The following is a 17,319-nucleotide window of genomic DNA, read 5'->3' as shown; positions in this document are numbered from 1 at the left end:
CTGCCAAATGGAAATATTTGCAGCAGAGAATCAAAGTCTATATTTATAGGGCCTCATGGCTTGCAAAGAATCTATGGTTTAACATGCATACCTAAAAATGGCTACAACTGAAAGGCTATAGGCTGGTGTAATTACTCACAAGTAGGTAACAGATACCAGAAAATGTTTAACATAGCTCAGATGTCATCACAACCAAGGTATTCCATAAGGCTATGGGTGAATAAAAAAGAAATATGTGGCCAATTAAACTAACTGGCATTGATTTTAATATAGTATTTGATTTCAGAGACATAAAAATTTAAACAAACCTGTTTTATAATTGGCTTAATAAGGAATTATAATTTTTATGTACAAACAAGAGAACTGAGGCAAGTGACAGACATGGATTTGAAACCAAGTGGTCAGCCTTGAGAGTCCATACACATAACCAGGGAAAAGATAAGCAAAAGAACTAGATTATCATAGAAATGTTGGGAAAGCTAGGCTGGACAATTATATAACTCTTCAAGAAGTAGGAGAGGATAATTAAAGTTGCCAAAAAGAAGCTCATTTCCTTGTCTCCATTAACTACTCAATGATAAAAATGATTATAGTCACTTTGAAGTGATGCAGTATTAATAGCTCAGGCATGTCTGAATCTTTGCATGCTATGGACAGTAGACCACCAGGCTCCTCTGTCTATGGGATTTTCCAGGCAAGAATATTGGAGTGGGTTACCATTTCCTCCTCTACGGGGTCTCCCAACCAAGGATCGAACCTGCATCTCCTGCACTGCAGGTGGATTCTTCACTTTACTATGAGGGAAATTGTGACATTCTGTTGAAGGAGGATTTGTGGATTCATCAGTATGCATAAACTAGGAGCAAAAACATTTAACTGTTCACAGCGTGTTTCATAAACTTTCCACACGATATCACTGAAACCTCTCTTACTCTGGGGAAATCGAGGAGGATTGTTGTTGACATCTGTCAGAGTGATGTTGACTGTGGTGGTCCCAGAAAGTCCTCCCATCTGGCCTCCCATGTCTTTGGCTTGTATAACCACTTGATACTGCTCTCTGTTTTCTCTACTCATGTCTGGTAATGCAGTTTTTATTATACCTTTTGGAAAAAGTAGACACATATTTTGCAATTCAATCATCGAGTTTTAAAATTAAGCCATGCAAGATCCATTTTACAGAAATTAATCAGAACGTGCAGATGATAACATGTCAGTGGACCTAGATAAGTCTTTCAATCCACAACCAATTTAACATTAGTCACAGAACAGACAAAAATTCTTCCATGGGCAATTGTTTAGGAAACAGGTTTTGCTAAATCAATTTAATTACTGTTTTGATAAATCAATTTAATTACCATTTTGATTAAAAAAAAAGTAACTTTAACCAAAAAGTTTAGATGAGTCAGCTTGTTTAATATTGATGATTGTCACAATTTTTAGGTTTTGGTAATTTCTAAGATACATAATGTGTTCAATCTCTATGAAATTCTATATTTTACATCATAAATTTAAACTCAATAAATATTAGTCTCAAGGGCTAAGGATTCAAATCTTTTTAAATAATAAGAAATCTGCTTCTGTTTTCATGGAGTAAGTATTAAGAATAAATAAAAACACATTATGTAATAGATTGATTTTAAGTATATAAAAATTTAAAAATTAACTGTGTATCCAGATGTATTACATAATGAGAAAGAGGCCAAATATTAAATGTTATTACCTGATTCTGGGTCCACTGAAAAATATGGCTGTCCTTGCAATATGCTATAGACCACTTTGGCACTATTTCCATAGTTGGCGTCATCTGCATCTGTCGCAGTCACTTGTATAACTGATGTACCTACATGAATTCCCACCCAAACACAGATACTTAAATACCTGGAAATTTGAAATTATCTTTATGAAAACATATTACTGGGAATATGGTATGTTAGACCATGGTACATTTTTCAAGAAATTTGTTTAAATTATGCTGCTAAAATCACTCTTCTTTTTTTTAAATTTTAATAGTCATGAATAATATTGTTATTGGGCTATCTAAACAATCAAAAGCAAAATTTATCATGAAAGTGACTATCCACTGATTGATTGAAAATATTATGACAAAAAACAATTTTTCACTACAGTGCTCATGGAATTCTCAATTAATATGTTTATTCTTAACTGGAAGTGTGGACTCAAAGATAAATCCAACAATGAAAGCACTCTTGCTGCTTTTATTCTAATAAATGAAATATATATGGTAAATTTAATGAAAATAAAGGGGCCCTGTTTTCATGAAGAAAGAAACAAAAGACATAAAATTGCCAACATTTTTGGTATGTAAGATTTATATGTGTATTGTGTCTGTGTTTCTTTTTAAAATGTAGTTAACATTGTCATATATAATAATACCTATTGATATGCTTTGTGTTATTTTCTACATGTATGTAAATCAGTAGATATATCCTTCCAGAGTTAAGAAAGTGTATAATTGTCTCATATACAATACTATAATCTACCATTACTCTCGGTTAAATTTTATTTTGTAAAATTTCAATTATTTTCTCTTAACTTCATCACACGTCATTATTTTTAAAAGATAAAAGAACTTTAAGGGAGCTAGCTTCAGGAGCTAAATAATGTAATATATTGATGGACTTTTTCTATATTTTCTAGAACTCTATTAAGTTTCAAGGCATGATTCTCAAACTGCCAGTAAAAAAATCCTACATGTATTCCTTGACTAAAATTAGTTCGTGGAGCATTTTCTAGTATATTACATGCAGTTTTTCAAACTGTTGACTCTGATTCTTACATAGATTTTGAAATTCTTTAGAAAAAGTGAGTTCCATGTTGGCTCTGTCACCTACTTTAATATCCCGCATACATTACACAGGCAAAGCTGGTGTAATGAGTTGTAGTGAATGTTTCTCAAAATTTGTGTATATATGCAAATTATAGAAACTAATATATTGCACATTAAGATTGTACTAACAACTTTATTTTTCATCAATATTTTTGAATACATGAATTTAGCAAATATTTTTATGTTTTCTCAAAATTAATTAACATGAGAACTTGATCTCTTCCTCTTAAAGCCTCTGTTTTCCTTAGCTGCAATGGAATTTGCATATCTTGTGAGAGGACACATTGTAACTCATTCAGTCCTAGATGTACTCTTTTATCACTTAAAAAGCATCCACCTATATCTGAGTTAGACACAAGCAGAAATCTTTAAAGTGATTTCCACCCACAATAACATTCAAAAATCAATTAGACCTGTTTTTGATTTATGTTTATTTTTATATAATATTTTGTGCATATATGTTATTGTTTTCATACTTAAGGATTATTTGAAATATGAATTATTAAATGTAACCAAGATGCTAAATTAAAATTGTTAATTCATTGATTTCATAAATTTCTTTTGCTAGTAGATTCATTTTGACTGTGGCTTACATTTCATAATAAGTAAAAACACACCTCTATACTTTTGTGACACTTTTCGTATTTTTTGCTGTTAAGTTTGGTTCTGATCATTTGTTCTTTATCATGGGTATGTGATCTTTGAATCTACCCCAAACTATTTAACCTAAAAGTATTAAATAAATTAAGGAATGGAAATCAATGTGGTTAAATGCCACAAACACCCATATAAAATATTGTTCCCCTTCTCGGAATCACAGTAATAATTAGAATGTTGTTAAACACTAATGAATACTAAGAGCATATCACTAATATATTATTTATACTAGAAAAATGAACAAATGAGAAATATATAGTGTTCTGAACTTTAGGGAAAGGTCAGCTGTTTTTTTTTTTTTTTTTTTGGTTTGTTTTCTATTTCCATAAATGTAAGAATATTTCACAATTCATATTATTTAGTAATAAAATTAATTGTTTATGTACTTTTGTCCTAATTTTATAAATATTAGTTTATAAAAGACTAAAAGGGACTACATTGATTTTTATAGCCCTCTAGATTTTTGCAGCTATATGTTTCATTTATTCTCAAATGATTTAAAATAAATATTTACTTTTTTATTAAACAAATATTAAGTAAAATGTAATGAAACCTGAATGACAAATTCATGTCACTTGTTACTTGTAGGTTTTGTCCTGTGTGATGTAAAATATCCCAAGGCAAGGGCTTTTGTCTGCTTTTGTTCAATATTTTATCTCTAAAGCCCAACAGAGTTCCTAGTACAAAGTCATAACAAGATCTAACATTTACAATGCTTAACGTAGACTAGGCAGAGTTCTCAGTGCTTCATTTATATTATCATTTTATCCTCATGATAAACATGGGATGTAGACCTTGGGGCATATTGAGGTTGCTCATGATCACATGGTGATAGGATGGGATTTGAGTTAGCCAGTCTGAAGAAGCTTCAGTCTAAACACTGTACTCATATACACCTGTGGTGGATTCATGTCAATGTATGGCAAAACCAATACAGTATTGTAAAGTAAAAAAATAAAATTTAAAATAAATAAATGGCCTGTCTGGTCGTATAATTGAACACATTATTGAATCTACAGGCAGTGTAGATAGATAAGATAGAGCCCTAGATTAGGACATGAAGCATTCATTGATGAGTTAATTGTGTGATCTGTGAAAAGCTACAGATACATTCTTTGCTGGGGGCAATGGTGTGGGAGGTAAACTGGATAAGTTTTTGAGGGACCAGTTGGGGGAAATACCCAGTCAATGAGAAGCCTCCAAATTTACACAGTAGGAATTTACCTTGATGGAGATGAATGCATGCAAATATAGAAAGCTGATAGATAATCTTTAACCAAAGTATAATGGTCACAAAAAATGAAAAACAAAATATAGGAATCTGCTACAAATATCTAAATCAAAGTGTATCCTATTTTCCTTCACTATATGGCCTCATATATTACCCAGATTAGCATTCTGATCAGAAGATGCTAACGTGTTTCAGATTTCAAGAGTTAATTGAAATCATTTGGAGTTAATTGGAATCATTTGAATTCAGCTATTAACAAAAAGTTTTGTGCAGATATGTTAGATTAGTAATTGTTTTCATGCTTGAGGATTATTTGAAATATGAATAATTAAACATAACCAAGATGCTAATTTCAAATTGTTAATTCACTGATTTCATAAGATTTCTTTTGCTACCAGATTCATTTTATATTGAGGCACATGATTCTGAGAACAAAAGTGAAATATGGCTTATGATTTTGACAGAAAAAAGAGGCAGAGGGAAAAAGCATGCAGAGGATTTGTTGAGAGAGAAAAAGAAAAGACAAATGTATTAAGAAATAGCCAATAATCCCATAGAAGGGAGCACTCTAAAGGAGAACATTGGGCTACAAAATTGGAAAGGAAAATAAATTGAGAATAAAGAATTTATATGCTTTATTATCTTGGGTTTGCTGCTAAGTCGCTTCAGTCGTGTCCGAGTCTGTGCGACCCCATAGACAGCAGCCCACCAGGCTCCCCTGTCCCTGGGATTCTCCAGGCAAGAACACTGGAATGGGTTGCCATGTCCTTCTCCAGTGCGTGAAAAGTGAAAGTGAAGTCGCTCAGTCGTGTCCGATTCTTAGCGACCCCATGGACTGCAGCCAACCAGGCTCCCCCATGCATGGAATTTTCCAGGCAGGAGTACTGGAGTGGGGTGCCATCGCCTTATTAGGTTTAAGTTACCATAAAAGTTAATAGCAGATTTTCAATTATTGGGTTTAAATTAAAATCACTAATATAGTGAAAATAAGCTTACATTTAATAATAAGTTTATAATTAAATAATTATGAATTGCTTCATTTAGAGAGAAGACATTCTTTCTTATGTGATTATATTTAGGCTTTAGCTGTTAACATATGGACTACACATAACCTTACAAAGCTTCTGAATATCACCCTTTATATTTCTCTGTAAATGATAATTTGTATAGGTAAAAGTAGAGAAAAGCACATCTATAAACCTATAATGAGTTAATCTTTATTTTCCTTTAAATCAGGTAGAAGAATTACCAAAGAAAATAACAAAAAAATATATACATATATACAAGAAATATATATATATACATATATAGATAAATATATCTAAATTCTTATTGTAAAATGCAGTTTCCCCTTTCCTTATTTAGATTTAATTTTTTGAGAAATTTGAATTAAAATAAGAAAAAAATTCTACTTTCAAAGAGTCAATCTAATAAAATTAGAAGTTTCCCAAAGTATATTTTGCATAATAATCAACTATTTTATAGTAGAGAAAAATAGTAAGGTATTAAAATTATCCAGCTATCTCTTCATTTTATTAACTTTTTTTCCTTTTTAAAGATAGTATAGTAACAATTTGTCTCTGTATTTTTTTGAGCAAGTCAGTTTAATTCTTTCAGACTCATTTTTACTTATTTATTGAGTGGTAATTAAACCAAGTAGGTATCTTCCACATATATATATATGATATTTATAATATGCATATTTCTGTTTAAAAATAGATACACACACAAAGTCTATGAGTGGGGCAAGGAAGAATCAATTAGTGCAATGATGTCAATATTAGTAATAAAGAATAATAACTATCCTCTATAAAGGGGCAGGGTTCCCTGGTTAGCTCAAATGGTAAAGAATCTGCCTAATGCAGGAAACCTGGGTTCCATCCCTGGGTTGGGAACATCCCCTGGAGAAGTGCATGGCAACCCATTCCAGTATTCTTGTCTGGAGAATTACATAGGCAAAGGAGATTGACGGGCTACAGTCCATGGAATCACAAAGAATCTGACCCGACTGAATGACTAACGCTACTTCTCTCTATATAAATGGGATCAAAATTCACCTGTAGTTCTTGAATCTTTGTTTATCAGTACCATAATCTGAAACTGGAGTCATACAGCCACCACCTATACACTTCTCTCAGTTTTGTTGTAATTGTAGACATGCAGGTAATATTATTGGCAACGACCCAAATTCTCGTATTTGAGGTTTACAGTAATTAGAAATTGTACTGCCCATAATTTAAAGCTTATATAAATGACATACAGATTGCTTTACATGAAGGGCTTTTTGGACAAGATAATCTGCAAGCCTTCTCCTATGTATAAACTTATATATTCTATATTTTAATATAGGTTTGAACAAGTGAAAGTTTTGTGAAAAATAAAACAGAGAAGCACTTAGTCTAGTTCTGATCTTATCACACACCTGATAAATATTAATAGAATGTAGATGATATTAGTATTTCATCTACTACTGATGAATTAGTATTTCATCTAATTCTAATAAATTTCATCAAATTCAAAGATAGTTTTGAATTTGAATTTGGTAGACAGATTATAAAAACATATTGAGTAGAAGGTAATATCCCATTAAATAACCTAAATTAATATAGGAGAAAATACAAGTTGAGTTTAAATATAAAGAGTTTCTGATAAGTAAATTTTCTGTTTTTAAAGATGAAATAATAGTTTGGAAATTTAAAAAGTCTTTTGGTTTTAAGTCAATTATCCAAATTTATTACATTCAAATACCTCTATCATATTAATTACACTTTTTACTTCTGTGAAAGTGAAAGTGTTTGTTGCTCAGTCATGTCCAACTCTTTGCAACCTCATGGACTAGAGCCAGCCAGACTCCTCCAACCATGGAATTCTCTAAACAAGAATACGGGAGTGGGTTGCCAGGCCCGTCTCCAGATGTTCTTGACCTAGGGATCAAATCTGAGTCTCCTGCATTGCAGACAGATTCTTCACTGGCTGAGCCACTAGGGAATATACTGCCATTGAAATGGCACTCAGATTCAATGTATTTTTGCTTGAAATGAAAGGAATAGTGTCAGCAGTTTTAGACAGCTTTGCTTGCATGATTTTGCATAATTGCATATCCTATAGGTTTATATAATCTTTCTGGAGAAAAGACATGAAAGTTTTGTGCTATTGGGGCTCCCCTTGTGGCTCAAACAGTACAGAATTTGTCTGCAATGCAGGAGACCCAAGTTTGACCCCTTGGTGGGGAGATTCCCTGGAGAAGGGAATGGCAACCCACTCCAGTATTATTGCCTAGAGAATTCCGTGGAGAGAGGAGTCTGACAGGCTGCAGTCCATGGGGTTGCAAAGAGTCAGACACAACTGAGAAACTAAGTTTCACTTTTTGTATTATTATGTGTCAAAACATCTGACAACATACATACAAGAAAAAAAGAAAACAAGTTTTACAGTTGTTGAAGGGTATTAATCAAAAAACCGAACTGTAGAATGTGCATCAATAGGAAGCTGAAATGGAAAACATCATTTTAGATGTGTCTTCCCTGGTGGCTCAGACGGTAAAGCGTCTGGCTGCAATGCGGAAGACTGGGGTTCGATTCCTGGGTCGGGAAGATCCCCTGGAGAAGAAAATGGCAATCCACTCCAGCACTCTTGCCTGGAATATCCCACGGAAAGAGGAGCCTGATAGGCTACAGTCTACGGGGTCGCAAGAGTCGGACGTGACTGAGCGACTTCACTTCACTTACCTCAAATATAAGCCTACAAAGAGACATGCTGTATATCTACATTAGCCCACTGGTCGACTTTTATGGACCAACGCAGTACTTTCCATGTAACCTAACCAAGCTAACAGATATTTAAAAATCTTAAAAGAAAATACAATCACTCATATTTCATCCTAGGCTTTATGATTTCACAGGACTCCTTTCTAATTTGATTAGTGCTTTTCATATTATTGGAATTTATACCTGAAAAAGTAGATTTTTTTCCCTCCTCAGGTGAGATTTCATCTCAGTTTAGAAAAAATAAAAACTTCTTTACAAACTTTTGGTTATTCTGGCTAGATGACACACGTAATTAAAAAATAGTTAACATCAATCACTCAGCAAAGGTGTACATCAGTTTGTTTTCCTTCTTTTATTTAAGACTGACCTAGGTATTAATTACAACAATGTCAAAATTATATACTTGATTTTGAAATAATATTCAATTAAATATCAAAGTTTGAAAATCAATAGCATGTTTTTCAGTATTTTTATTAGAAATATGATTTGAGTCAGCTTTTACTATCTCATTAACAAATCTAACCTTACATATAAATATAGCTAAAAGTAGTGACCTTTACAGATAAAAATATTGCATAATAACAACAGGCATTTAAAATTATGGGCAGCCTTACAGAATGAAATGATTAGTTTCAGTTTTTAGGACTAATAAGGCCATGTGGAATATAGCTAAAATAACATGAAAAAGAATTAGAATATTGTTTATATGCTGCCAGGTTATTTGATCTTAATTCAGTTACTTAATCTTTCTGAATCCAGGGTTCCTAATGAACAGAATGGGGATTTGAAATCCTATTTTTCATGCCTATCACATGAAGTTGTTTCAATGATCAAATGAGACTATCAAAAGAAATTTGTCAAATGCAAGCATTTGTTGTTATTATGCAAAATAATGCAAGCAAAACTTTCTAAAACTGCTGACACTATTCTTTTCATTTCAGGCAAAAATACATTTAATCTGAGTGCCATTTGAATGGCAATTGAGTAGAGGTAAAGATTTGGTTGAAATTCAGTGGAATAATTGTTCTCAGTAATCATCTGAAATATCAGTTACAAAATAGCAGGAAATGTTAAGAAACACAACTGAAAATAATTAGAAGTGAGTTAGCTAACACTAATTAGTAGTTTGTTACAGCTCTTATCTTGAAAGAGATCACATCTCATTGCTGTATGTCCATAATAACTACCTTAGCAAAAAATAAAATTAAAAACTTAATTTACATGAATTAACATATACCTACCGACTCCAGACATTTCAGGAACACTGGCAGTGTACAAGTCTTTTGTGAATTTTGGTTCATTGTCATTGATATCATGAATTTTAATTATAAATTCAGATTCAGGCTCCACCTGCCTCCCGGTCTTTCTGTCTATAGCCTTGGCACGAAGAACGTAAAGGGACTTTTCTTCTCTGTCTAGTTTCTTTGCCGCATGAATATCTCCTGTGTTTTCATCTATGACGAACAGACTGCCAGCCCCATCTCCTGTTAATATGTATTTTAAATTTCCATCTCCTTTATCTTGGTCAGTGTGAAGCTTCAGGGAGGTAGAAAGGAAGAGTCTATAAATATATGCATTGTTATTACAGAAAAAATAATTTTGGCAAATATCAATTTATCTCCACATTAACATCACCAGAACAATGATTGAGGTGTTTATCTTAATTTTCATTGTGGAGAGACTAAACATTTTAATTTTATCATTCTCAAAAACACATATATATTAATTTGAAATGAAGTAAAATATTTTTTCAAAACACAGTGCTCATACAATATTTTTGAATAGAATACTACCAAGATTTAAATGTCTGGCACATTAACAAGAGAAGAATCTATTAGTCTAGATCTTAAGTATAAAATATTAATATACTCTTGATTACACTTAAAATCACTGAACTCAAAGAGATAATGTGAGGAATTTCAAACCTTATTATGATAAGTTTAGGCTATATGCCATAATTTTAGATGATTTAACTTCTCTCAGTATAATATTGCTTCCAGATACACAGGCTCTGTGTATCAGAGACTGACCAGAGATAGAATATTAATCTTAATCTCACAGATTTTTCTCTATATGACTTTAGAAGAGTACTCTTTCTACCAGAATGTTCTCATTTTTTTTTTGGAAATTGACAAATTTTATGGACATTAGAAATTTCAAGCGGTATAAAACTCACAGAGTTTTTCCATTGGCCATTTAAATAATCTTATGTGTCTTCATTCTATTCTTTCCCATCTTAAAAGTAAACTTCTTAGTACAGATTTTTTTTATCAAGTATTTAAAACAGACACATGAATCATGTATCAATATTTACAGAAGCTTGCAGTTGGAAAAATTCCTAATGGTTTTGCAAAAGTGAAAGTGTTAGTCTTTCAGTTGGGTCTGACTCTGAGAGCCCAGGGACTGTGACCCCAAAGCCTGTCAGGCTCTTCTGTCCATGGAATTCTCCAGGCAAGGATACTGGAGAGGGTAGCCATTCCCTTCTCCAGAGGGTCTTCTGGACCCAGTGATCAGATCCAGGTCCCCTGCATTACAGGTGGATTCTTTACCATCTGAGCCACAAGGGAAACAATGGTTTTTCAAACCTAACACTATTCTGTACCTTGAGTAATTTCCAGCCTATCCGCTGCTCTATTGTCCTCCGTCATTTACTTTGCAATTCCCAGTACATTCTGATTCCACCTATCTTTGGTATCTTATTCCATCTTTGAACTATTTGAGCACTTGAATCTATTTTTTATGATAGCAAAAATTACAGACTTGGGATTCATACTTTACTCTTTCTTTACTTTTAAGCTCAACATTAAAATAAATAAATGCAGACTTTTCTTCTCTGAAATATCTCCCTGCCTATTCATCTGTCTCCATCTCTATGGCTACCACCCTGCACTGATCTTATCTAGACCAATGCAGCAGTCTTCGGATTGATGACTACTTCCCTCTCGTTCTACTCCAAACAATTTTCTGTACTAAAGAAGTTGATTTTTCTACAACACAAATGTAGTCATACTACTTTTTAGCAAAAAAAAAAAAAAAAAAATCTCCAACCAGGTACAGTACATAAATATGAATCTAAAATCTTAGAAATCAGGCTTAGTCTAATGCACATTTCTGTCATAGTAGGCAAATTTTGTGTGTGTATGTGTGTGTTTAGTCTAAGGCACTTCTATTAAGAGGGGATAATATTCTTTTTTTAATAATCTTTACTTTTATTGTTTTTCTATTTGCTTGGACTCTATAGCCTTATTTATGCATTAATCATAATCTTGTTCTCATCTGCAGATGTGCTTCTGTCACCTTAATCCACTTTGCTATACATTCTATACATATCAATTGCTTTGTTTTGCCTTGTTTTGTTTTCTTCATTTCTCAGAAGGCTTGTTCCAGCTTTTATACCTGATGCTTGCAGATGTTTCTCTCACCCTTTAACACCCTTCCTCTTCTCTGCATTTTACCCTAATTAACTTTATCAAATTTCATTTAAAATTTTTATTCTTAGGGATACTTTCCTTAACTCTCTGTTCTGAAGAGTCTAGTCTAGACAGTTAAGACACTTGTGCTTAATCGTTCGGTCGAGTCCAACTTTTTGGAACCCCATGGATTGTAGCCCATCATTCTGTCCATGGGGATTCTCCAAGGCAAGAAACTAGAGTGGGTTGCCATGCCTTCCTCCAGGAGAATGGCACTGAAACATGTGTAATATCATACATGAAACGAGTCACCAGCCCAGGTTCAATGCATGATACTGGATGTTTGGGGCTTGTGCACTGGGATGACCCAGAGGGATGGTATGGGGAGGGAGGAGGGAGGGGGTTTCAGGATGGCAAACATATGTATACCAGTGGTGGATACATGTTGATGTATGGCAAAACCAATACAATATTGTAAAGTAATTAACCTCCAATTAAAATAAATAAATTTACATAAAAAAATTAAATGTGTGGGAAAATGAACCTGTATCTATCACACTGAATTATATATTAATCTACATTTAGAGTCAATCGTTTATGGAAACAATTTACTCTTCAAAGATTTTCTACTCATTCAAAATATTTTGAAGTCTAGAAAAACATTTACGTAGGATAGAAACTTTTTTTTTCTGAACGATACTATATTCAATTTTTATTTTTGCTATTTTTTAAAATGTAAATTTATTTATTTTAATTGGAGGTTAATTACTTTACAATATTGTATTGGTTTTGCCATATATCAACATGTATCTGCCACAGGTATACACGTGTTCCCCGTCCTGAATCCTCCTCCCTCCTCCCTCTCTGTACCATCCCTCTGGGTCGTCCCAGTGCACCAGCCCCAAACATCCAGTATCATGCATCATACCTGGACTGGTGATTCATTTCATATATGATATTATACATGTTTCAATGACATTCTCCCAAATCATCCCACCCTTGCCCTCTCCCAGAGTCCAAATGACTGTTCTATATATCTGTGTCTCTTTTGCTGTCTCGCATACAGGGTTGTTGTTACCATCTTTCTAAATTCCGTATATATGTGTTAGTATACTATATTGGTGTTTTTCTTTCTGGCTTACTTCACTCTGTATAATAGGTTCCAGTTTCATCCACCTCATTAGAACTGATTCAAATGTATTTTTTTGTTAATGGCTGAGTAATACTCCATTGTGTATATGTACCATTATTTTTAAATTTTCAAGGAAAATTCTGTATTATACCATGCTGTTTGGACTAAGGGTAATAACCAAAGGGAAATTAAAATATTCATAGAAATACAAAACTTTCAGAATAAATATTTTATCTTAAAATATTAAATTTTAGTTACAAAATAAATCTTTGTAATAAAACATAATATTATTTTAGTCATTCATATATTGAAATCGTTACATTCAATGATGTAATACATCATTGAAATAATTTTATTATTCTATTCCTACTTGTTCTAAACCCTGTTCCAATATTTCATAATATTCCTTGTTCTGTTAATTGAAAATTCCACTTTAAAAGAATTATTTTACACAAAATCAAACACATTTTAATGGCTTTAATTCACAATTTCATTTTAAAAATAAAAGTTTTCAAAAGTTATTCTTTGGTGAAGTGCAACAGAAACAAAAGCCACTAAATTAAATTTTTCTTCATGTACATTATTAATTTTAATTATATATTTAGAATTGATATAAATCAATAGTAAAATTTATTCTACCATAGCTTAAATATGAATGACAAAAATCAACTTCAAAATTAGCACTTTTAGGATCATGACAAAATAAAAATCTTAAAAATATTGTTTATCTATTATAAAGCAAAGCCAACATAAAATGCCTTAAGAAATGAGTACCAAATGTAATTATTTTCTCCAGACATCAACAAACCAAGTAGTCTTCACTTCCTCATCATACCTATCTTGCCTCTTCTAGACTTGAATAAATACACTGAAAGCAAAATAAATTATGGATAAATATCCCAAATGCTATTTTTTTCCAACAGTATTAGTTTTGCTCTGCTACAATATTTTTTACTTTCAAAAATTTGAAAAAATTAAACATGCACATGCAAAATAGGTTAACATTTTAAACTGAGAATTAATTTTATAAATCAATTTAAATATTTGGTTTAACATAATTCTGAATGTATCTATGAGGATACTTCTGGAAGACATTAACAACTCAGTCTGTAAACTGACTAAAATAGATTGTCCTTTCCTAAGTGGTGTCCTCATCTAAGTCTGAATAAGCCACAATTACTCTTTCTGTCCGTGGTCTTCTATTCAGATTGGAAGTTACACCATTGATTCTGGTTTTCAAGTATTTGGATTTGGACTTAAACCAGTACATCAACATTCTAAGTCTCCAGTTTGCAAACTGCAAATCTTAGGACTTTTCAGGCTCCATAATCATGGGAGCCAATTTTTACATATGTATGTTTATATGCTAATATAACACAAATACATGTTTGTCTATAATGATATATACATTGCATATATGTATACTATTTCCAGAGAAAGAATTAATGTTATGCATATTTATAATATGTATATATTATGTATATATAAATTATATTTTATGTAAATAAAATCTGTGTTTGTCTGGGTTTTCCTGAGGAAAATAAAGGGAGGAAAATAGTCTTAAGGGAGATTGGAATGTTAGAGTAGCTTTGTTATTTAACATCTACTCACCCACACTGAAAGGGTACAAAAAACATATCTCTCATCACTATTGTGTGATACAAACCTATGAGGGAGCCCAGTCATCCTTGAAGAGATTTGTTATCACTGTTTTCTGTGATACAATGGACCTGCTATCACTGAACTGGGAAACCTAAGTGCAGTGGGAGTAACTGGATCCCAGAGTGACAGAGGTTAAGCGCACTCACCTGGCAAAAGATTGGTGGCAGGGTTATCATAGTGGTCAGCTGAGTCAAACGGCAGAATAGTTTGACTCACATAGATTTATGGCACTGATTACAGTGTTAACTGATTACAGTGTTCCTAAAAGTGGATAGGATTGCTACTAAATTCATACTTAACCTATAAAAGCCAAAAAATTCAAGGTCAAGATAGCAAAGCACCAACATGAATTATAAAAACAGAATCAATCAGTTCCCGGGCTTGAGCCAACTTATAGACCCAGAGTCCCTTGAATAAAAAGGATCTCAAGTCTTCTTGAGGAAGGACCCCAGTATAAACCAAACATTTCTTATTCTTTCTCCAAGTCTTCCCCAAAAAAACCTATGCTTTTTTTTTTTTTTAAGGAGAACTGTACACTGGGGAAAAGGGAATAACTGATCATTTTGGTATTATTAGACATTGAACTGATATCAACTCCAGGAGAAGTAAAGTATCAGTGTGATCTGCCAACCCAAATAAAGGAGTATGAAACTCGGGTGACCAATGAGTTTTGCCTGCAGTTCATCTCATACTGCGCCCCATGTGTCCCCAAACCCATCTTGTGGTAAATAACACATTGTCACTTCTGGCTCATCCTACAACCAAAAAAAAATAGCACGATGGGTTAGTGGGCCTCTTCAGATTTTGGAGGCAACATATTCCTCAGTTGGGTGTTCTCTCCAAATCCATTTACCAAGTCACCTGAAAAACTGCTGGCTTTGACTATATTAGGTCTGGGCTGGTGTGCAAGCTACTCCATCACTTTGGCCATATAACCCTATCGATCCAGAAGTTCTTAAAGTAGCAGTGGCAGGTAGAGATTTTGGTTGGAGCCTGTGATAGGTGAATTGCATTACAGACCCTCCCAATTTTGGAACAAGGCCCTGCCATCCTCTGTGGATAACTAGTTTCCTTTTGAGAAAAACCTCTTGGCTTACTATGGAGGCTTACAAACTAATTTCTTAACCCACGGAGTACCAAGTGTGGTCACTGCATGGTTGCAATCTGAGATGCTCTTCACAAACTGTGTATTATCTGACCTATCGAGCCATAAAGTTGAGTGGGCATGACAGCATTCTATCCTCAAATAGAACTGGTTCATATGTGATCAGGCCTGGACATGCCCCCAAAACTCAAGTTAAGGGACAGAAAGAAGTGACCCAAATGCCCATGGTCCCCACTCCTGCTACACTGACTTCTCTACCCAGCCTGTATTTATAGCCTCATGAAAAGTTCCTTCTTCAGGTGACAGAAGAAGAAAAGTCTTGGGTCTGGTTTAAAAAGTTTTCTTCATGATTTTCAGGAATCACTGAAAGCTGGACTGTAACACTACAATCATTTTCTGAGACATCCTTATAGGACAGTGTTAAAAAGAAATATTCCCAGTGGACAGAACTTCAAGCAGTGTGTGTACTTGTGTGTCTGTATATGTATATACACACACATATATAACCTATATAATATGTTATATGTTTTCTGTTTCTCTCAAGAACTCAGAATAATACAACATTTTGAAGCAAGAATTAAAGATTTTAAAATTAAAAAAAAATAATAATAATAATTAAAAAAAAAAAATCAAAGCAAATTAATTTCTAATCACCCTTCCTTTAAAAATTAAAAATAAAAGTCTATTAATTGTTTGCTCCCTTAATTTTTGTTGAAAGTGCTTCTAAATGCAAAAGTAGGCCATATTGATCAACTCTTATAAATAATCCTTATACATTCTTAAAATTATATTTGGAATTTCCTAACATTCTGCTCAGACTTTAGTGAGGAAAGCCAAAGAGCTCTTCCTGAGAGTTGCTAAAAATAATCATTGATAACAATTACAATATATCTCTGATATTTTAATAATGTTAAAATACATCTTCAAAAATAATACATTGTGTGTCAGTCTTAACAGTGTCTTTTTGCATATTTCTTTTGGATAAAACAACTTTTTATCTTTAAATTTATTTATATTAGGTATTGGCTTCATGATTTTATGTTAATATCCAGTTCTATGGTAAATAAAATCTAAATAGAAAGTCACTGATATGCAATATATTTACACCATAAAGATTTCTAGCTTAAGCTAAAATACATTAGTTGGACTTACACTCTCATAGTAACCAAGTAAAAATCTGGACAAAATATATGAAGTTTCTGATTATAAGAACTGAAGAGCAGAGGGGAAGCATCAGATTAAGATATAAATTCACTCTAGCATTTGTTTGGGAAAAACTTTATTGTAGGGATGTGTAGCCTGTGTACAGAAATTAGCGATACTGCAGAGAAAACAGAGATCAGAATCCAGGGCTGCTATTGTGGCATGAATTTCCTGGAGAGGGTATAAAGAGGAGAGGACCAGAGAACCACAGAAGGGCCTAACCAAGGTAATTTTGTAAGATTCCTGCTAAAATTTCTAGTAGAATCTTAATCTGTACATATACAGGGAGGCAGGCCCAGAAAAA

At 33.0% G+C, this 17,319-nt stretch overlaps 1 protein-coding gene across 1 annotated transcript in view; it reads right to left on the bottom strand.

Annotated features, from left to right (window-relative positions):
- Positions 1-17,319, bottom strand: part of CDH9 (cadherin 9) — an 85,181-nt gene that overhangs the window by 25,952 nt on the left and 41,910 nt on the right. The window contains exons 2-4 of the mRNA XM_052659005.1: positions 9,745-10,039; positions 1,721-1,840; positions 933-1,100 (exon numbers count right to left, since the gene is read on the bottom strand). Coding sequence (XP_052514965.1) covers positions 933-1,100; positions 1,721-1,840; positions 9,745-10,039 — 583 coding nt within the window. The remainder of the gene's footprint in view (positions 1-932; positions 1,101-1,720; positions 1,841-9,744; positions 10,040-17,319) is intronic.

Source organism: Budorcas taxicolor, chromosome 20 (assembly GCF_023091745.1).
Source record: "Budorcas taxicolor isolate Tak-1 chromosome 20, Takin1.1, whole genome shotgun sequence".
NCBI lineage: Eukaryota > Metazoa > Chordata > Mammalia > Artiodactyla > Bovidae > Budorcas > Budorcas taxicolor.
The sequence above is the reverse complement of the archived record's forward strand: the minus strand, read 5'-3'. Positions and strand labels throughout refer to the sequence as shown.